The sequence below is a fragment of the Panthera tigris genome, chromosome D2, assembly GCF_018350195.1.
Source record: "Panthera tigris isolate Pti1 chromosome D2, P.tigris_Pti1_mat1.1, whole genome shotgun sequence".
Classification (NCBI taxonomy): domain Eukaryota; kingdom Metazoa; phylum Chordata; class Mammalia; order Carnivora; family Felidae; genus Panthera; species Panthera tigris.
This window is the reverse complement of record NC_056670.1, coordinates 78606928-78629455: the sequence shown is the minus strand read 5'-3', so window position 1 is coordinate 78629455 and position 22528 is coordinate 78606928. Positions and strand designations below refer to the sequence as shown.

The 22528-nt window shown below is 47.3% G+C and overlaps 1 protein-coding gene across 1 annotated transcript in view; it reads left to right on the top strand.

Moving 5' to 3' along the window:
* CPXM2 (carboxypeptidase X, M14 family member 2) overlaps window positions 1-22528 on the top strand; it is a 140213-nt gene that overhangs the window by 45686 nt on the left and 71999 nt on the right. Inside the window, exon 4 of the mRNA XM_042960604.1 lies at window positions 10271-10410. Within this exon, the coding sequence (XP_042816538.1) occupies window positions 10271-10410 (140 nt within the window). The remainder of the gene's footprint in view (window positions 1-10270; window positions 10411-22528) is intronic.

Sequence of the window (22528 nt, the reverse complement as noted above, 5' to 3'; positions counted from 1 at the left end):
TAGAGTGAGTCACATGATGTTTTGGCTTCCCACCGCATATAAAAATTACGTTTACACTATAGTCTATTAAGTGTGCAATAGCATTATGTCTAAAAAAACACTTATTTAAACGACACCTTATTACTAAGGAATGCTAACCTTCATCTGAGCTTTTAGTCACAATCACTGATCACAGGTCACCGTAACAAATGTGACAGTAATACGGAAGTTTGAACTATTGCGAGAATTACTGAAATGTGACACAGAGACGTGAAATGGGCAAATGCTGCTGGAAACATGCCACCAACAGACTTGCTTGATGCGGGGTTGCCACAAACCTTCCATTTGGGAAAAAACACAATTATCTGTGGAGTACAAAAAGGGAAGCACAATGAAACAAGGTATGCCTGTATAGGACTATTATTTAGTTACTAAAAATGATTTTAATCTTTTTTATCAAAATTTTTTTAATGTTTATTTTTTTTGTGGGGGGGGTGGGGAGGGGGCAGAGAGAGAGGGAGACAGAATCCGAAGCAGGTTCCCGGCTCTGAGCTGTCAGCACAGAGCCCGACGCGGGGCCCAAACCCACGAACCGTGAGATCACGGCCTGAGCCGAAGTTGGACGCTCCACTGACTGAGCCACCCAGGCGCCCCTTAAAATGATTTTAATATTTTTACATAGATAAACATAAGATTCTTTAGGGGAGCAATTAAAACATTTTTTTTTTCATTGAGGTACAGCTGACATACAACATTATATTAGTTTCAGGAGTACAACGTAATGGTTCGATATTTGTATATGTTGTGAGTTGATCACCACAATAAGTCTGGTTAATATCCATCCCCATAAATAGGTACATTTTGTAAAATTCAATGAAAACTTTAGTAAAACGTGGTAAATCGGGCAGCTGAGTGGCTCAGTCGGTTAAGCGTCCAGCTTTGGCTCAGGTCATGATCTTGTGGCCCATGCGTTTGAGTTCCGCGTCAGGCTCTATGCTGACAGCTCGGAGCCTGGAGCCTGCTTCAGATTCTGTATCTCCCTCTCTCCCTGCCCCTCCCCTGCTGGTGCTCTGTCTCTCTCTGAAAAATAAGCATTAAAAAAATTAAAATCTGGTAGGTCATAGAAAGGAAAGGAGGTATATTTGATTTAAACTTTTAAGAGTGAATGTTGATATGATGAATGAAATCAGATGATGAAGGAGAAGAAAGGGAAGGTAGCAGGAGGTGGAAATGGTTTCATCACCGCTTAGAGTAAGGAGTCAACAGGTGCTTTTTAAGAAAATACGCAATTAAGGGTGTTTCATAAAGGTATGCTATATAAGTTATGTAGTCGTTAAATTAGCCACCAAAACAAAAGACACACCTTTAAAATGTTCAGAGGATAAGAAACAAAACAGATGAAGGGTCGGGGGGGTTGGGGAGGGAAGAAATGCAAACCAGAAAACAGACTCTTAACTACAGAGAACAAACTGTGGGTTGATGGAGGGAGGGGGGTGGGGGATGGGCTAAATGGGCGATGGGCATTAAGGAGGGCGCTTGTCGCGCTGAGCCCCCGGTGTTAATGCCGAATTGTCGAATCACTAAATTCTGCTCCTGAAACTAATATTATTACACTGCATGTTAATTAACTGGAATTTAAATAAAAACTTGAAACCACAGCAGACACAACTCCCAAACAGAAAGAGAAAAAGAGAATAAGAATCACGTCGTTTCCATAAGAAAAGAAAATTTTCAGAGGAGATGTAAATCCTTGTTTGAGAATTAAAACTAGTTATTCCATTGATGGGCGATTATAGTGACCAGAATGTTTCCCAGGTTTTAGTAGAATTGAATTAGAATGTGGGTGTGGAAATCCTGTACTATCTTTTTTCAATTAGTATACTCCTTTCCCTATCTTTCCTTTTTTTTTTCTTTTTCAGCAATTAATACACGATTCACCATGTAGTTAGTAGATTTTATTTCAAAATGTTTTTAATTTCAAACACTAGATAGTTATTGTTTTCCTTGGCCGGTGCAAGGAACTACTTAAGACATGGTTTTGGGGTTTTATGTATTGTCATTTATTTATTAAAGTTTCTTTTTTGATGAAAGATTTTTTTAATGTTAATTTTTGAGAGAGTGAAAGAGACACAGAGCACATGCAGGGGAGGCGCAGAGAGATGGGGGACACAGGATACAAAGTGGGCTCCCTGCTGACAGCAGAAAGCCTGATGCGGGGCTCAAACCCACGAACGATGAGATCATGACCTGAGCTGAAGTTGGATGCTCAACTGACTGAGCCACCCAGACACCCCTATTTATTTTGAGAGAGAGAGAGAGGGAGAGAGAGAGCGCGCCCCTGTGCAAACAGGGGAGGGGCAGAAAGAGAGAGGGAGTGAGAGAATTCCAAGCAGTCTCCACGCTGAGCACGGAGCCCTACTCGGAGCTCGATAACGTGACCATGAGTGAGATCATGACCTGAGTTAAAATCAAGAGTCCGCTGCTCAACTGACTGAGCCGCCCAGGCGCCCCAGGTTTTGGGTTTTAAAAATAGCTTCAGAAACAATGAATCTTTCTTTTTAGCCAGTTTTACTGATTATTAAGGTCTGAACTGGGGCAAGACGCTCTGCTGATTTGCAAAAGGATAAGCCGATTTGTACCCGGGCAGTTCTGTGGGTTTATCAAAGGTCTATCACAGAGGTTTACCGAAGGAGATGTTCAGACTAGATGATGACCCTGACATGGGAGATTGTCGTGAACTATATTAATCAGATGTCATATCTAACATTTTTAGGTAACACCTCCCCTCCAGTAGTGGTAACTTATTGTAATGTGTAAAGTTGCAGCCACTGCTTCCAAGATTCCTCTGAGAGATATTTATTTTTTATTTTTTATTTTTTTTTAATATATGAAATTTATTGTCAGATTGGTTCCCATACAACACCCAGTGCTCATCCCGAAAGATGCCCTCTTCAATGCCCATCACCTTCCCTCCCTCCCACCCCCCCCCCATCAACCCTCAGTGTGTTCTCAGTTTTTAAGAGTCTCTTATGCTTTGGCTCTTCTGAGAGATATTTTAAAATAACTATCACATTATTCTATTTTTGTCCAAATAGTCCTGGTATGTCTACACAGTGGCAGCTGTAAGTCAATTATCCTGGAATTGCTACAATAGTTAGATTCACTTGGATATAACTTTTTAATTTGCTTCCAGATGTCTCTGTAAAGAGGCAGCCCATGATTATGAATTACAGTGCAGATCAGTGACTTCAGAACAGCATAGTAATTTTGAGATCCACCGTTTTCTATATATACCATAGGGCAGGGTGCTTTTCATAATGCCTAGCATGTAGTAGGAGTTCCATAGACACCTGGAAAGTGAAAGGGTCAACAAAGCAGGCTTTGCACCAGTCACCCTCTATATTCAAGTATGCCTTTCCCTTTGCTTTAAAAAAATTTTTTTATTAACGTTTATTTATTATCGAGAGACAGAGAGAGACAGAGCATGAGCAGGTGAGGGGCAGGGAGAGGAGGAGACACAGAATCCGAAGTGGGCTCCAGGCTCTGAGCTGTCAGCACAGAGCTCGACGCGGGGCTCTGACTCACGAAGTGTGAGATCATGACCAGAGCTGAAGTCGGACACTTAACTGACTGAGCCACCCAGGCGCCCCTACACTTTATCATTATTATTATTTTTTTTATTTTAGAGAGAGAGAGAGACAGAGAGAGAGAGTGCATGAGTGGGGGAGAGGGGTGGAGAGAGAGAGAGAGAGACAGAAAATCCCAAGCAGGCTCCATGGAGCCCAACTCAGTGCTAGATCCCATGACCATGAGATCAAGAGTTGGATGCTCAACCCACTGAGCCACCCAGGCACCCCAGTACATTGTACCCTTTAAATATAGAAGATATTTATGTCTGATATATTTATGTAATATATTAAATATAAATATATTAAATATATACAATTATATTTGTCAATTACTCTTCAATAAAACTAGAAAAAAGAAAACCAAAAGGAAGGTGCCTTGCCAGTGCACCCACCCCCACCCACCTCCTAATGCGTCCCACGCTGTGAACAAGGCAACTCCTCCAAACTCCTTTTCATTGTTTTCTTTGGGAATTTAAGTCTTTATTTCTAAATATTACACACAAATTGATATGTACTGGTTTGTACATGTATAGTCTGAATTCATATTATGGAAAATGAAAATTTCAGCTCGTTTTTATTATCCCTTTACCTTAACCTCTCTAATCCTTTCAGTAAAATTAGATCTCAAATTTTGGGTAAACCTACATTCAAGGTTTTGATTACGACTGTGTAAATAGTGCTTACTACCGAGCCAAGAAGTAGGGTAGTTTTGAGCCAGGAGATAATGCGCTTTGTATCATTTCTTGACAACCTTTTGTTTTTCCTAGATCTGCTTTTATTTTTTAAAACATCTCCCATGCCCTGCAATAGGTCTGGGTCTATAAAATATCCTTTGATACAATTTTCTATAAGGTCAAGCCTTGTTCAATGATTTTTTAGTCTCATAGCTGTTTTTTGTATTTCTGTAAGACATTTCCTCCAGAAGCCTTGACTTACTGTGTTCTTTTTTTTTAATGTTTATTTGTTTTTGAGAGAGAGACCGAGTATGAGCAGGGAAGGAGCAGAGAGAGAGGGAGACACAGAACCTGAAGCAGGTTCCAGGTTCTGAGCTGTCAGCACAGAGCCCGATGTGGGGCTCGAACTCACCAGCCACAAGATCATGACCTGAGCCGAAGTCGGACGCTTAACCGACCGAACCACCCAGGTGCCCTGACCTGCTGTGTTCTGAATGGGTTTCTTTCCAGTCTTTATACAGCAGCTCTCCTGGGACTGCCTTCTCCATCATTCTGAGAATGCTCTCCTGTGCTAGCATCCTTGATTTCTGGATCTTGTATCCTCTTTTTGGTTTTCTGCTTCATCGTTGTGGAGCACATTCATCTTACAGCTTTATGCAATTGGTACATGAGAATTTCTTGAGGATGTGTGAATCTGGAAATGTCTTTATTTTACCATCACCAGTGAGTGATAGTTTGGCCGAATGTAAAATTCTAGGGTGAAAAATCTGTTTCTCTGGAATTTTGACGTCTTCATTCCCCCCCCCCCCCCATTCTTCGAATTTCAGATGTTGCTACTGAGAATTCTGGTACCTTTCTGATTCCTTTGGCTTTGTTTTATATATTTTCCTTTTTTGTTTCCTCTTGGGACGCTTTTTGGATCTTCTTTTCATTTGCGATATTTTGAGGTTTTACCAAGATATGCCTTGGTGCGGGGCTTCTTCATTATACTAGATTCTTAGTGTTTTGGAGACTTAAAGCTTACAGATCTGGGACATTATTAACTTAGAGTATTTGTAATTTCTTTCTCTGCTCTTTTTAGTTTCTCTTATTGCCCATTGTTACTGGAATTTTCACGTTGCGAGCGCTTGACATAGGACGATGCTTTTTCCACTCTAAGAATATCCCTCTTTTGTTTTATGCAAGCAAGATCTTCTGTTTCAAGGGATATTCATTACAATTTCTTTGGGATTTTCTTCTGTGCTCCATTATATTTTTAGTTTATTTAACTTTTGTTTGCTCTAAGCCTGGCTGCCTTGTGTCCTAGAGCCGAGGCGGGAGGGGAGCTGGGGCGTCTCACTCTTCAGTCTGCTGATAGCCACTGAGTTCTCTGTTTTTATCACATCACACCTGCCATCCGCTGTGTCTGGAATCTCCAAATTCAGAGCCTCTGGGATTGTTGTTGGTTATTTTTCTTTTTTTAAAGAAAAATTTCACATCTTCTATGGGATGGGAATGGGGATGTGGGAATCTATTTTTTTTATACATATTTTGAATCAGTTCTTCATTTTCAGCCCTGCCCCACCTTCCGAGCTACTTAGGAGTCTAGATTCTGAGCTTTTAAAGTCCTGGGTGGCTTGGTTCTCACGGGTGTTCCCCTTGTAAGCTCGCATCTCCCTGTCTTGCTAAGTCATTTCAGGATTCTTACATCTGATTTCCGTCTTCATATGTGGTAATTAGGAGATTATAAATGTCTTCTCATTTTGTCAGAGATCAAGCTTGTCTTTCTTTATCTTGTTTTCCTTGGGGGAACTTTTGAGAAAAGAACACAATAAAATCCACATTTCTATCATCTTGAAACAGAAAATTCCCGTTTGATCTTAAATGGGTGATATCAGGTTTTCTCTTTGATATGGATTTAATAATGTTGATATTCATCGTAAGCAAAACTTAGTCTATTAGATGCATTGGTGGTTTTTTTTTTTTTAAGGTAAATAAATGACGTGTATGACCTAATTGCCTAGAGAAAATTACATTAGTTCTTAACTTATTTGGCCCTGTAGTACAAATTATCATTCCATCTTAATGGTCTTCAAGACTAGCTTATACGTTAAGGAAACCCACTTTTTATCTCAACAACTTCTGATAGAAATGCCTCCAAAATTTATGAGGGATTGCCTGCATTTTTATCTAAAACAATTTTTTTTAACATTTTATTTTATTTTTTGAGAGACAAAGAGAGGCAGAAGGCAAGTGGGGGGAGGGGCAGAGAGAGAGGGAGACACGGAATCCAGGCCCCAGGCTCCGAGCTGTCAGCACAGAGCCCGACATGGGGCTTGAACCCACGAGCACGAGATCATGACCTGGGCTGAAGTCAGACGCTCAACCGACTGAGCCCCCCGGACATCCCTTTCCTGCGTTTTTAAACAGAAAAGGACGAATGTAGCCTTCTGTTGGTTTCTCTGACCTCATGCTGATATCCCGGGTTGCGCTGTGCTGTGTTTTGGTGACGCTTCTCGGGCTGGCACCTCCTCTCTCGCTGAATTCTGCCAGGAGCTTGCTTCATAAATTCGTCATCGACTTTGCAGAGGGGGCTGTCACTTCCGTATGAGTCAGCGAGTCAGAAAGGGCCCTCCGGTCCCCTGACACCGTTACTGCATTTAGCGGACTGTCCGGTGTGCTCAGGAGGAACTGAGATCGGCAGCAGAGGCAGAATATCCAGGCTGGCGAAGCCAGGAGCCTAAAATCGAATGCCAACTATCCGCCAAGTAGGCTTTGGTCGGATAGCGCAGGGAGAGCTCCCCCAAATTTCCGTGATTCTCTCGGGGTGGAAATCCCAGGTTCCGTGGCAGCTCTGTTCTTGTCTGCTCAGCCCATGACCGGGTGTCCCCTGTCTTGGCACCAGTGACATTTGGGTTGAGGCGCTTCTTTGTGGCGGGGGCTGTCTTGCGCACTGCAGGGTGGTCAGCGGCATCCCTGGCCTCTGTCCATTAGTCACCAGTAGCTCCCACTTTCTCCCAGTGGTGACAGCCAAAAATAGTCGCAGAAATTGCCAAAAACCCCTGGGGGGGGGGGTGGGCAGTGGCAACGTGGATTCCTTTTGAGGACTCAGACTCTGAGTCTCCTCTTTCTTCAGATTTTCTAACCCTATTCGGGATGTTTGACGGTGTAGAAAGTGTGACCGCAAGTGCCCAGAATAGTGTTGTAATTGCTCATAATTTCACAAAGTGTGGAGCGATTCGTAAAGCACCCGTATTTCCGTAAATGTGCCAGACAGTCCTTGCTTTGTACTGATGACATTTGTTGAGGGCTCCCTTATGTGAGGTAACATTTATCGAGCCCACACGGCGTGCCAGGGCCTCTTGTCATCACCATCGGCACCCTCAGGGAGAAAGGATCATTGCCCCCATTGTAGCAGATGGGGAAACTGAGGCACGGGGCTTTTAGGCGCATTGCTGGGGTGTATACAGGGTGCAAATGGCGGAGTTGGGATTCCCACCCGGCAGGGGGACTTTAGAGCACGAGGCCCTCACCAGCACTTTGTGCGGTGGTTGACTTGGAGATGCCAGGACCAGAACGCGAGCCGCATGTGTGGACTTCAGCCCGTCTGCCCGTTCTGAGCACCAAGAGGGCCGGGCTGCACATGTCTTCCCCCTTTACATTCCCGTCCCCCGGGCCAGGTAGTAGAGGCACAGTGAAGGTGAATGTTGAGAAATGAAATCAGGGGCGCCTGGGTGGCTCAGTCGGTAGAGTGTCCGACTTCGGCTCAGGCCACGATCTCACAGTTCGTGAGTTTGAGCCCCGCGTCGGGCTCTGTGCTGACAGCTCGGAGCCTGGAACCTGCTTGGGATTCTGTGTCTCCCTCTCTCTCTCTCTGTCCCTCCCTGCTCTTGCTCTGCTCTGATGTCTCTCAAAAATGAATAAACATAAAAAAAAAAAAGAGGAAATGAAATCAATGCCAGTCTCGTGGGCTGTTTACGAGAAGAGAGGAGCCCGATACCAACTAAATGTTACGGTTTCCTGAAGGAAGCTACGTGGCAGTATTGTAGGTATCGACGTGCTCCAGGTCTCGGTCTAGACAGGATACCTGCCTTGGGTGAAGAAGTAGGGGGACTGTGTCCTGAGAGCCCCATTATAGGGGAGCTCATTACGTTTCATGGGGCGGTGGCCCCCTGGTTGGCTAGCACCTCTGGGAAACGAGAGCTTCAGACATTCACACCCTGTGACTTCAGCAAGGCCGGCCGAAGCCCAGGTAACACGCACTTGCAAGATTTAGCCGTTCCCGGGGGTTCTGGAAGGCAGAACGTGGCAGCACCTCCAGGTCCTTGGCACAAACGCCCCATATGCCCTCAGACCCGAGGTGCCGGTTGGGTTTCTGAAGAGCATGGACTGATGGGTGTTTCCATTCACCTTCGTTTGAGATCGTGGTGCTTTGAGGAGGCCACGAGAGGCGAGTATTGTGACATTTGCCCTCAGAGCTTTTCAGGATTGTTTGAGGAGGGGGTGAGAGTGCACACACGTGGTTCGGTCCTGGTACGAGACCGATGTTAGCCAGCGCAGTGATGATCGGGTTCTACTTGCGGACCCCTTGGCCACGTTGTTCCTGTGCTGTAGCTGGACTGTGAGTTTCACATCACTGATGCCCATTAGAAGTAAGGCTGCCCCAGAATTCGGGCTGAAAAGTGCTCAGATGGGAACGATGGGCTGGCCTATCTTTTAAATCCCATTTAGACTTTTTTTCTCATCTGAGTACATATTTGTGTAATAGCTATAGAAAAAGCCATGGGGTTCATATTGAAAGGGTCTTAGTAAATTAGGAAGACTCAGTTCAGATGTTCTATTTCGTTTCCTTCCTTCCTTCCCTCCCTTTTCCTTCCTTCCCTCCCTCCCTATTCCTTCCTTTTCTTTCTTTCTTTCTTTCTTTCTTTCTTTCTTTCTTTCTTTCTTTCTTTCTTTCTTATCTTTCTTTCTCTCTCTCTCCCTCCCTCCCTCCCTCCTTTCCTTCCTTTCCTCCCTATTCCTTCCTTCCTTCCTTTCCTCTTTCTTTCTTTCTTTCTTTCTTTCTTTCTTTCTTTCTCCCTTCTTTCCTTCCTTTCCTCCCTATTCCTTCCTTTCCTTTCTTTTTCTTTTTCTTTCTTTCTTTCTTTCTTTCTTTCTTTCTTTCTTTCTTTCTTTCTTTCTTATCTTTCTCTCCCTCCCTCCCTCCCTCCCTCCCTCCCTCCCTCCTTTCCTTCCTTTCCTCCCTATTCCTTCCTTCCTTCCTTTCCTTTCTCTTTCTTTCTTTCTTTCTTTCTTTCTTTCTTTCTTTCTTTCCAGAGAATTCTCTCTTGAAATGGTAATAATATAGGGAAAATTCCAGAGCAGAAACACCACCTACCTTGTAGATTCAGATCCAAAGAATCTTTGGTAGCCATAGGAGCTAAAACTCAACGCATCAAGTGACTTAAATGCCAATGCATACACATTCACTAGATACACTTACCCTTCGACAGCCAACTCCGTGATCACCTCTGTCCTGGTCTCCACCAGACCAAGTTAGTCATTATCCTTAAATGCTGCTGTAGCAGTTTGCTCTGCTTCCTGAAATAACACATTCCCCATTGTGTTCTAATTCATCTGTTTTCATGTCTTTCTTCCTGCCTGGATGGTGAGGTTCTGGGAGGGGACGATTCACCTTTGTATTCCCAGCACCTGGCATGTGTAGGCTGGTTCGTAGGAGGCAGTCTGTGCCTGGTGGGTGCATGAGTAATAGGCGAGCTCATTAAATTTCCTCTTCCACACTGGGCAAGAAGAGGACATATCATATTGAAATATTTCCAACTTGTTAATAATAAGCAATCCCATTTTATGATTTAGAATAAAGAGTGTTCAGGGCATAGTATTTTTTTTTTCTTTATCCCCTGCTCATTCTTTTCTGACCATCAACCCCCCCCCCCCCCCCCCGCCAAATCTCATGAGAATATTCATTGATTCTGGGTCTTTCTGAAGAACATCTCTCTTTCTTTCCAGGCAGGTATTAACGAAAATGATTTTTATGATGGGGCGTGGTGTGCAGGAAGGAATGACCTCCATCAGTGGATTGAAGTGGATGCTAGACGTCTGACCAAATTCACTGGTGTCATCACTCAAGGAAGGAACTCACTTTGGCTGTAAGTGTGGATGGACCTGTGCTTTTGTAGACTCTATGCCTTGGGTCTAATATTCTAGGGTTTGGACAGAAACAGGAAGACGCAGAGAAGTATCTGACGATAAGCAATAGAAAGGAAGAAAATCGGAATGTGGACAGGATGCTGGGCTTGCTGTGGACACAGGCATCTCTGGAAATGACATTGTCAAGAACAGAGGGAGGGACCCACCCAGCAGGTTAACGCTGAGTAGACAAAGGTATCGTTAAAACAGTGCAGCTTAGGCAGGTGGCTGCCATCTTGGATCTGTGATGGATTACTAGTACCCTGACAGCCCGAGGTGGGAACTCTGAACAAGAAGTGAGTTCTCGGTAACAGGTGTAAGCCACTGTTTGGGAGTAGAAGGCGTGAACCCTTTAGAGTCTGAGAAGGACTGGAAGCCTAGGGAGGTTCCCAAATAGAGGAACTACTGGACGTGAAGGAGCAGCCGGGGTGAGGCCTGAGGACGACATGGAGCCCATTTGAGCTTGGGCCCAAGGCTGGGTCAACAACGAGATGATCTGATGGGGATCCCAAGAGAGGTAGGCTCTCTGTCCTGTGGTACATGCATACGGTGGGATATTACTCATCCCTAAAAAGGGAGGGCATTCTTTTTGTTTTTTAAATTTTTTTTAACATCTATTTATTTTTGGAAGACAGAGGGAGAGAGAGCACTAGTGGGGAAGGGACGGAGAGCAACAGGGAGACACAGAATCCGAAGCAGGCTCCAGGCTCTGAGCTGTCAGCACAGAGCCCGATGCGGGGCTCGAGCTCACCAACTGTGAGATCATGACCCGAGCCAAAGCCGGACGCTTAACTGACTGACCCACCCAGGCGCCCCGGAAAAGGGAGGACATTCTGACACCTGCTCTACCATGGCTGAATCTTGAGGACATGATGCCAAGTGGGATAAGCCAGTCACGAAGGGGCAAATGTGATTGCGGTTACGTGAGGTTCCTAAGTACTCAGCCTCGCAGACGAAAGTGGAATGGTGGAGGCCAGGGTCTGGGGGAGGGGAAACGGGGTGTTATTGTCTAAATGGGTACTGAGTTTCAGTCTGGGGTGCTGAAAAGTTCCGGAGGTGGATGGAGGTGGCCGTTGCACAGTGATGTGAACGTGCTTGATGCCCCTGAATTGTACACTTAAAAAACGGTGGAAATGATCCATTTTGTTATGTATTTTTACTACGGTAATGAAAAAAACGTATGTGCAAAAGCAACGTGCACGAAAAATACGAAACAACGTCCCTGCCTCAACCCAGGGCTGGTTGTAGAGACCAAAGCGGGGCTGCATCTCTGGGGTTGTCCTGTGTCTCCAGCCGTGTAGACAGCAGGCACACGGAGACTGGGGGCTGGGCAGGGCAAAGCAGGGTCCACGGGATCTTGAGTGCTTTCCGAATTTAAGCAAGAGTTTTCAAGTGCCTCTAACATCCGCCTACAACTGAGAAGCCAAGGGCACGAATGCCTCGCGCGGTGACATTAGGAAACTGGTCTCATCAGCTAAGACCCCTCCCACCCTACCCGCTTCATCTTCCCTGTCTGTACCACACTCTCGGATTTCATTTCAGTGTTTGCTAGTTACCTCTTGGCGGTCACGTACAATGTGTCTGTAATTTGTTGATTAGATTAATTTTTAATCCCCGGAAAGGTCAACAGTAATAAATAAACCAGGATAAGAGAGGGGAGCCTGGCATCTGTGCTCATATTTAACTGCCTGTCATTGTCACTGTAAAGGGGACTTTCTTACATGGTGACAACGATCAGGCAATGACTCATCATCTGTTTTCCCTCTGAGCTTTTTTTTTTATTGTAAAGACGATATTATTACATCTAGCAACGTTTTAAAACATTACCCACGATCCCACCACCCTTAGACATAGTTTTTTTTTTTTACGCATGTGTAATCCTACTGCATATGCAATTATGTTATTTTAACTTAAAAACATATCCAAGCATTTTTCCCCACTGTTACTCTGACATCACAATGATCATTTTTCATAGCCTATAATTTACCCAGCCCTGTCTCTGTCACCTTCTTAGTGTTCTGGTATCCCATACCATTTTGCAAGAAAGAATTTTCATACTTTTTTCTTCCTTCCAATTATTTCCTTCAAATACATTTCCAGAGCTGGGTTAATCTGTGCATTTTGACAGCGTTCGGTCGTGTGTTTGGGCTGTTTTGTGTAGCGCATTTCGTTTTTTTCCGCTTTGCTTTTTAGCAGTGCTTGTGTGTAATGATGATTTTTGCTCTGTGGGGCGCATTGGGCTGTAATCAGCTTATTACCATGACAATTGTTTTCACTGCTCAGATTCTGAAAGGCGAGAATTTGGGGGAAGGGAATGTTGAATGGCTCAACTTGGAGCAGAAACTTGGAGAGAAAGACTGATCTGAGATTATGCATAGGGATCAACGAAGGGATTTTACCTTAATGCTTGGATATTAACCTGTCTAACCGCTGTCGTTAGAAATCCTGTAGTTGATTTATTATTGGATTGGAAGGACAGAGCAGGATAAGAATAACACTCACATTCCATCGCATCAAGGACACAAGAGCATTTGGGGTGAACAAGAAACGGCCGTAGAACAAGATCTTTCTTTGACTTAGCCTAGGACAGGAACATCTTAGAGGGCTAAGACAAGGGATAGAATTGCTTTTAAGAGTCTTTTTCTTTTGAAATGTCTAAATGTATTTCAAGTCAAATTGTTCTTCAAGGACAATGGAAAGAAATGCGATGGGTTTCACTTTGTCTTACCACCCAGAACAGGATGGTCTGCACCAAAGACTGAAGAAGAAGTGGGACAAAGATAGGTTCTGGTGTCTGAAGCTTGCCGCCTCCCCCCAGGAGGATGAATGAAACTCATTCATTTTGTTAATGAATAATGCTGGAAGCACTGGGATGTGTCCCAGTATGACCAGGAAACACGTCGGCAATAGGAACCATCAAATATGAACAGTGAAGAAGACAGCAGGTGTCCCCCTTTCCCTCTCCCCGCACACTGTTCCCAACACAGGCATCTCTGGTGTCATTTTTAATATTTCTCTTTACGGGCTTCTGTGTTTCTCCCTGCTAGTCTGGAAGCACCTGGATGATAGAGGTAATACCTGGTCATTTTGCCCAGTCCCAGGCTTCTATTAGATGCTCGAGTAATGATTTTTTAATGAACGAATATTGTTAGGAAGTAACAAATGGACAAAGGTTCGTTCACAGGGCACAGTAATGAGTTCATTCATCTGCCAGCGTCAGTGACTGAGAGCAAGCTTGGAAATGGGACTAGGGAGAGGGAAGGGGATACGGGAGATTGAGGAGTGACGATTTCTAGAGAGGATGGCACCCCCAACAAGGTGGCTTTGGAGTCTCGTCACAGCTCTTGACTCTTGTTGGTTATGAATTTTCTCTTCTCTGAGCTTCAGTCTGCTGCCTGAAAGAAGGGAGCTGTTCTCCCACTGATAAAGATGCACGGAAGTCAGATAAATTGTTACACTGTTTTAAAATTACCCTGCACATCAGGGCGCCTGGGCAGCTCAGTCTGGTGAGCGTCCGACTTCAGCTCAGGTCATGATCTCACCGTCTGTGAGTTCGGGCCCCGAGTCGGGCTCTGTGCTGACAGCTCAGAGCCTGGAGCCTGTTTCGGATTCTGTCTCCCTCTCTCTCCGCCCCTCCCCTGCTCACGCTCTGTCTCTCTGTCTCTGAGAAATGAATAAACCTTACAAAAAAAAATTACCCTGCACATACTAAGAGCTCGGTAAACTTTACTTTCTTCCCTCCGCTCCTCTTTGGGTTTTATTTAGGACAGTGGCTTTCAAGCTTTATTTTTAGCTACAGAAGCATTTAGAAAATAGAGAGAGGTGAGGCTGCTCTGTGTGAATCTGGGGGGGTGGAGGGGAGCGGTGCCTGCCTGGCCCTCCCCTCGCCCCTTGTCGGAGCAGCCCTGGAGGATGCCTTCATCCAAGTATCTCTGGCAGCAAGAATCCCGGACAGCCCGAGGGTGCTTCTGTGCAGGTTACAACTGGGCCAGCTTCTTGAAAGGCTCGTGGCCACTTCCTCAATCTGGCCGGGTGGAGGGGAGATGTGGAATTCAAACCAAGACAAACAAAGGCAGCGTTGGAGTTAGAACTTGAGGTTTCTAGTTGAGCCTGCAGACCATCCCCTAATCTCAGAGCATCCATCACATTTTGGTTGGGAGTGTTTTAGAAACGGAAGGCAAGGAGTTGCGGGCTCCTTGAGGTCGGGGCCAGATGGATCCTGCTGTTTAGAAATGGCTTCTGTCTGGTTGTTGAAATAAATATAGGAGCACTTTGGAGTTAACAGTACGTGTATACTTAGGAATACTATTCATACTTTCCATCCGCAGGACTTTCTTGATTGGTATTTTTAAGTGAACATCCATAATCTTACATGTTTCTGACATTCTCTTTGTGTGTTCATGGATTCATCTGTTTTGAGCATTCTGTGCTAAGCACTAGGGATATGAGGTGAGCAGAAAGTGGCCTGCCTGCAGGGAGCTTTCAGTCTGGTGGAAAAATCCCGTATGTGAACGGATCCACTAGCATCCACAACATGCCTGTTGACGAGGGGTGGGGGATGGGAGAGCCGTTATCAGATGCATGACACAGATGTGAAGGATGATCTGGCTGGTCGCAAGGCTTTAGGTCGTGGCCTGCAACCAGTTCATAATCGGGTGGACGAAAAGCTGTGATTCTCGGTTTCATAATTTTTCAAATTATTTGGGCTATTTGAAAGTAATAAAATATAACTATGTTTATGATATTGAATCATTTGTATGTTTCACCAGTAGAAATTATCCTTCTCCACCACCCTGCAATTTAGTGAAACGTCTCCATACTAATGAAAGCTAATCTTTGGGGCGCCTGGGTGGCTCCGTCGGTGAAGCGTCCGACTTCGGCTCAGGTCATGATCTCATGGTTCATGAGTTCGAGCCCCGCGTCGGGCTCTGCGCTGACAGCTCGGAGCCTGGAGCCTGCTTCAAATTCTGTGTCTCCCTCTCTCTCTCTCTGCCTCTCCCCTGCTCACGCTCTCTCTCTTTCTCTCTGTCTCAAAAATAAGTAAACATTAAAAAAATTTTTTTTAAAAAAGCTAATCTTTAATTTCCCTAATCTCAGAAAGTATATTAGACCTATGGGTGCTACAATCACAACCAGTGTGATGGTTGGAAAGTTAATTATTCTGCCGGAGGTGGATAGATGCTGTACCGACATGGGCGAAATACAGGCAGTTTAAAAATAGCCGAAGGTTTTAAGTTTTACTTGCTTAACCAACAAAACGATTCTCATTCTCTGGAGAGTCTGTGAATGTGTCCTCAAAGTGAGGTAGCAGTCTGACTGATGAGTTTGTAAGGTGACGGCCGGGAGGGTTTGACTGGTCGGCTGAATTTTTAAACAGCAGTCAGGCTAATTAGAGCCAGATGAACGGAGCCAGGCTGGGAGCCAGGCTTGTGACCAAGGACACAAAGACAGTGGAGACACAGCTCCAGCCTAAGGGGCTGGCTTTCTGTTTGTCCGTGGAAAGCTGTAGCAAAGGTTCTGAATGTGGGCCTCCGCTGATGGTTCCGGACAGTTCTGATGGTGAAGGAGAGGAGCAGCTGAAGTAGGTGCCCAACCCAGAGGGAAGGCAAGGCCAGGGAAAGGCCCGTTCCCCCTTTCTGCCCTGGGAAGAGCTGTGTTCGCAGGAGGGGCCGGTGGCCGGTGGGGCAGATCGGCGGGGTCCTCTGCAGACAGTGAGTGTGGCGGCTCTAGGGGTTGGCCGCTTACGGCAAGAGGACAGGGAGGGCCCTCAGAGGGCTCAGCGGGTGTCTAGAGCTCATAGGCTTGGACCGGTCCCACCTGGCACTGCTGGCACTTTCTCCACTAGGGGGCGATAGAGTCGATGGCCGAGCCGCTGGAGGAGGTGCAGGGACCAGGGCATTTCGGGAGCTGGCAGGGCACCGAGCGCATTTGGAAGGAAGGGTGTGAGGGTCAGCTCCAGGGCTGGCGGGGGAAGAGGCAGAGGGCTGATTCCCTGGAAGTTCAGAGCAAGTTCAAGGAGCCACTAGGGGAAATGAGGCTTCAGAAGTGGATGCGAGCTTGGCCGGGAAGACAGTGGTCATCTGAAAAGTCCACAGGGGCAGTGGAGGTGATCAGCTGGGGCCCAGGGGTGGGGTGGGGGGGTGTGAGCGAGCCGGGGGTCGGAGAGGAGTGGGCGTCTGGAAGTCTCGAGGCTGCAGGCTGGCCCCCACTGCCGTCCCTGTTGGGAGAATGTCTGGGACGCGCTGGACCCGAGCTCAGGAGAGGTGAGGAGATGGCTGTGGAGAAGGTGGGGTCTGGCGAGAAGCAAAAGTGAGCGCAAGAAGGGGCAGAGCTAAGGAGAGACGCCACTGGAGGGTGTGCATCTGGCGACGGGGTTGGAGAGGGAACCGCTCCGACACCTGCCCAGCGACTGGACCCCTGGCTCCCAGCGGGAAGTGTCCACCCAGCCCCTCCCTTAATCTTCAGTTCATCTTGTTTTCTGCTCCCAGAGGACCGACCTCGGCCTTCATGCTTCTCTCGTCCCCCGGGGTTGGGGTCCGAGCCACCAGGGTGCAGAGCAATGCAGCACAGGGGGCTGGGGCCAGGGGCGCGGAGGGGCACCCGGCGGCCCCTGGCACAGAGCTTGAGGGGAGGCTGGCCAGCACGCCATCAATCACCTCCCGGCTTCTTGGGGGAGAGAGAGTGTGTGTTTTCAGAATGCACGGTACCGGGCCTCCTTCCTCACTTCCTGGCAACATGAAATGTCTGGCACCTTCTGGGGGGGGGGGGTGGTGCTGGGAAGGCACAAGCTTCCGAACACCTTTCTAACTTCTTTGGAAACTGACAGTCTTTGAATTGCTGAGTTTGGCACGAGATGGAGGGGTTTTAATGAAAACCTCGACAAGTTCAGATAGAGGGCCTGGCATGCAATCATTTCTTCATTTCATGTTCTGTTTCCACCACGCAGGGAGGGTTGTTTGAAGTCAAACGAAACTCTCACTTAACGGTTGCATGGTCGTACTAGGTTTTCTGGGTGCCGATGACTAAGAAACAAGCTCTTGGAAGGTAACAGCTTTGAAGTGGAGACAACTCTCGAGCTCCTTCCTGGGGCTGGGACTTGCACCCTGCTTTACTCAGGGGTCCTCGGTCCCCCTGAGCTGTGACCCGCCCCCCCCCGCCCCCCCCCCCCCCCCCCACCAAGGAAACCCTCCAGAAGGCTGCTGGGTACATCTCATCTTTTTTCTCATCTGTTTCCTGGTAGAGGGGGCCCCACCCCTGCTTAGCTCACATAATGCTTCTACCCCTGGACCCACACAGCCTTTGTGGATTGGCTCGCACTGTCTGACTGCACTCCTAGCAGGAGCCTCCTCTGTTCCACAGATAAAGCAAGCATGCTCCTGCCTCAGGGCCTTTGCACGTACCATTCTCTCTGTCTGAAAGTTCAACCCTCCTGCATCAGAGGCTTTTTTTTTCTCCTGATCATTCTTTTGAAACGCACTCTCAGTAGCTCTGTGCCCCCACTTGGCTTTATTTGATTACCTATTTATTTGTTTTTACTTGCACTGATGTCACTCCCGGGCAGCAGGCAGGACCTGGCTGTTGTTTGCCACTGAGCCCCCAAGTGCTAGGTTGTACCAGCCAACAGAGGGAAGGTCTCAGTGACTGCCCCTCCTGCTGCATCATTCGAAACTGCTCAGATCATGTCCTGATTCTCTCCCATCCAGAGGCTGGACGGACGGCCACCCCCAGCCCAGAGTAGGTGGGTGGGTGGTCCAGGTGGGCTCCTGGCGATTCCGAGCCTCCTGGTCTTGTAAGGAGAGGTGACGACTCCCTCTCAGCTTGTCGTGCATGTTCAGTGAGACGCAGATGGTCTCAGAATGGACCGGCACATTCGGGACACAGCGGAGGCACAGAGGGCCGTGGCTGCTATTATTTACGAAGTCAACATCTCACTGCCCCTTCCTGGGAGCCCCCTCCCCTAGCCATTCATAGCTAGGACCTCCCGTGTCCCCGGAGGGCACCCAGGAAAGACTTTAGAACTGGATCAGTCACGTTGCAGCTAAGCAGAGCCTGGCATTTTGTGAAAATACTCCTCTGACACATCTGTATTTTGTACAAATGGATTTGGCCGGCAGGAAATTTCTTGAAATAAAATGACATCGCTTCCCTGTGCCGGGGCTGCAGAGCACTTGGCATCACCATACTGGGTGCCTCTCAGTACCTGCCAGGAAGGTCCCTTTCTTGTCCCCATTGTGTGGATGAGAACACTGAGGCTTGGAGAGCACACACAGCTTGATATCTCTCTCTGCCTCGTCGTGAACATACCTGTGCTTTCTGCCCTCCCCCTCCTTCTCCCTGCTATTACTCACGATTTTCTCCTGCACCCTGAGGCCTCAAGCCCCGTGAATGGGCTCCTGTGTGCTTCTGAGCACTTGTGGACGCCGGGGGGCCAGAGGGCGTTGCTGGCCACACCCAGGGCCCACTTACCTGTCAGACACGGTGCCAGCAGCCTTGTGACCTTTAGGGGCCCGTGAACGTGTTTAACCTCTTGTACAACCTGGAAAAAAAAGAAAGGAACGTTGAGGTCAAAGAAAACATTCAAATATATCATGTTACTGTGTTCACCTCTGTACCAAGGCAGTCAAAAAAAACATGGCTTGAAAATTGTTTTTATGGAGGAAGCAAGTGGCCTGTGGTCAGCAGGAGAGTAGCCGGCGCAGATGTTTACGTCCGAGTCCCAAGAATCTGAGAAGGTGCGAGGTTCCATGGCACGCGGGCCTCAGGGTCGCACGTGGACTTGAGGTTGCTGATCGGCTGACCCGCAAATAGAGACGTGACCCTGGGTTGCCTGGGCGGGCCCGGTGCAGACGCGGCGGTCCTGGACAGCGGAAGGGGGAGGCACAAGGCGCAGCAGGTGTGGCTGGCTCTGAGGGTGGAGGAAGGGGCCCCGAGCAGGGAATGGGGGTGGCCTCTACAAGTTGGAAAAGCAAGGGAACAGATTCCTCCCTGGAGCCTCCAGGAGATACCCGGCCCTTGCCCGACACCCTGATCTCAGAAATTCTGCCCTCCCGAACCGTAAGATAATAAATGCGTAGCTGAAACCGCTAAGTCTACAGTACTTTTACAGCTGGTGTGGGAAACCAGTAGCACCCGTGGAGGCAAAAGTGTCTCGGGCCCCCGCAAGCCCTCATGTGGCCTGGCCACCCCACGACTTTGCCCTCTGACGTGAGGTCAGTGCCAGGCGGAGCCGGGCAGGAAGCTCCGGGCTCGACACATGTTCTTGCGGAGCGGGGTTGGAAGCCAACTCTCTGCTCTAATTTTTTTTTTTTAATTTTTTTAACGTTTATTTATTTCTGAGAGAGACAGAGACAGAAACAGAGAGACAGAGAGAGACAGAACATGAGCAGGGGAGGGGCAGAGAGAGAGGGAGACACGGAATCCGAAGCAGGCTCCAGGCTCTGAGCTGTCGGCACAGAGCCCGACGCGGGGCTCGAGCTCGTGAACAGTGAGATCACGACCTGAGCCGAAGTCGGACGCTTAACCGACTGAGCCACCCAGGTGCCCCATCTTCTCTCTAATTTTGAGGATTCCTGTGAGCTATTTCTTTGGTTCCTTTTTTCCCTGGTCTCTTGAGTGACTCTGTCAGATTTAAAGGACTTTAAATATTTTCTTTTTACTTTTAGTTTTCTGCTGTGGAGTTTCTTAGCTAGGAACTGCCTCGTCCTCTACCCAACTCGATTGGGCTTGGCCTCCAGAGTGGTATTTTCCCTCTCTCATCCGGGTAGACTTTTTTTGCTGGAGGTAATGGAAAACTAGATACTATTTCTAAGTTTATAACACTCTCTCCTGTGGTCTGCGTTTGCAAAAGGCCATGGTAACTGGTCCCAACTGAAAAAATCTAATAAATCAGTGGGCTGATTTTTCAGCGTCCAGCGTTTGTCTGTGCTGAGCATATAACACCATTTAAATGTTTTTAATGTTTTATTTCTGAAAGAGAGAGAGAGACAGAAACAGAGCATGAGTCGGGGAGGGACAGAGAGCGAAGGAGACACAGAATCTGAAGCAGTCTCCAGGCTCTGAGCTGTCAGCGTGGAGCCCAATACAGGGCTCGAACTCATGAACCATGAGATCATGACCTGAGTCAGAGTTGGTTACTTAACCGACTGAGCCACCCAGGCGCCCCTGGTAGCACACCATTTAACTGCGTCACTGTGGTTCCGGAAGGAGGGAGAGAACAAGAAAGCCGTGTCTGTGTTCTTGAGTGCTGGGAGTAGACAGATGCCTATTGTAGACAAAAGGCAACGCTTCCCCCCCGCCCCCCCCCCCCAACCTTTTATTTTCAAGATGCTACAAAAGACAAGTTTAGACCTCGGGGGAGCGGTGGTCTTGCCCAGAGTCATAGGTTGGCCGCAGCTTGGATTTGAGCCTGCGAAGCTCTGTCAAGGAGGTGATGGACAGGAAGAGGAAGCTGCCAGCCCCCCGCCCCCCATGGTTCCAGCAGAAAATTGGCCTAAAAACTGAGAGATTGTTGGGCCCTTCCTTCTCTGACTGAAAAGGGATTTCACAGGGCTCTCTCTACTTGTCTGAGAAAGTGGACGACACTCAGTGCTCCTTACAGCTGGGGTTGTGGGTTATTAATGGTCCCTTTCCCGACTGATTTCACTCATTTGCCATATCCAGTGCTGTTTGCTGGGGCGGGTGGTGCTTGTTGGTGAGGATGTGGGGACATTCTCTCTCTTGTGAGGTGGAAAGAGAGAAGAATCTGACCAGCAAGGCCGATTGTCGTGAAGGCCCACTGTGGTAGACCCCCCGGGGTGCCTCGGATCTTACCCTGTGGCCACCCAAAACTAGTTATTTGACTGTGATTTGAGCCACTCCTGTTGTCCCCAGTCACTCCCTTCCTTGTCACTTGGCCCCCTGTGTTGTACAAAAACTTTGAATTTGTACGTAGTTAATATAATCAGTGTCTTAAGGTTTATGTCCTCCTTGTAAAGGCATCGCCCTTCTGAGAACGTGCGTGATTGCCCCCATGTTTTCTTTGAGCACGTTTATGGTTTCGATTTCTACATTGATATCTTGGAGTCATTGTATTTTGGACTGTGTTTTGGCACAGGTGTAACCGATCAGACTCATTCTCCAGTGGCCACTAGAAATAATGTCCCCGCATTATGTCTTTTCCATACTTTCCCCAGCTGCTACGGCCTGGACGTTGGTGTGCCTCTCGAAGTGTATGTGCTAAATCCTAACACGTGATGTGATAGTATTTGTGGGTGGAGCCCTTGGGAATCGATTAAGTCATGAGGGTGGAGCCTCCATGCTTGGGATTAGTGCCCTTATCAAAGAGGCCCCACCAAGCTCCCCAGCCCCTTCTTCCGTGGGAGGGTGTAAGGAGAATGTGTGACCAACTGGCACCCGGGGATGGTCTCAGACTTTCCAGCTTCCAGAACTGGGAGTAATAAATCTCTGTTATTTATAAGCCACCCAGTCCGTGGTGTTTGGTTCTAACAGCCCACGGGGACTAAGATACCAGCTGAAGGGCCTCCAGCTTGACATTCTAAATTCCTGTCTGTCGTGGGGTTTGTAAATTCTAGCTATGCCTTTGTCAGATCAATGGTTTGCGAATATTTTCTCCCAGTCCGCAGCTTATTTTTTCATCCTTTCACCCTGGCTTCATGTGAAGCTCTCAGAGAGCAAGGTTTTAATTTCAGCCAAGTATACGCTATTGATTTGGTTTTTTTTTTCCTTTACGGATTGTGTTTTTGAGGTCAGGTCGAAGAACTCTTTGCTAAGCTCTAGACCCCAAAGACTTACTCAGGTATTATCTTCTGAAGTTTCATAGTGTTACGTTTTACCTTTAAATCTGCGACCCGTTTTGAGTTAATTCTTATCCAAAGTGTTAGGTTTCGTGGGGATTAATGATCTATCCCATTAAACCTCATTCTGTGTAATTGCACATAGACACATAATTGCTTCTGCGCCAAATGTTGAAAAGACTGTCCCCTCCACCATGAAATTGCTCTTGCGCCTTTGTTCAAAGTCGGTTGGCCATATTTGTGTGGGTTTATTTCTGGGTTCTCTGTTCTGTTCCACAGATCCGTG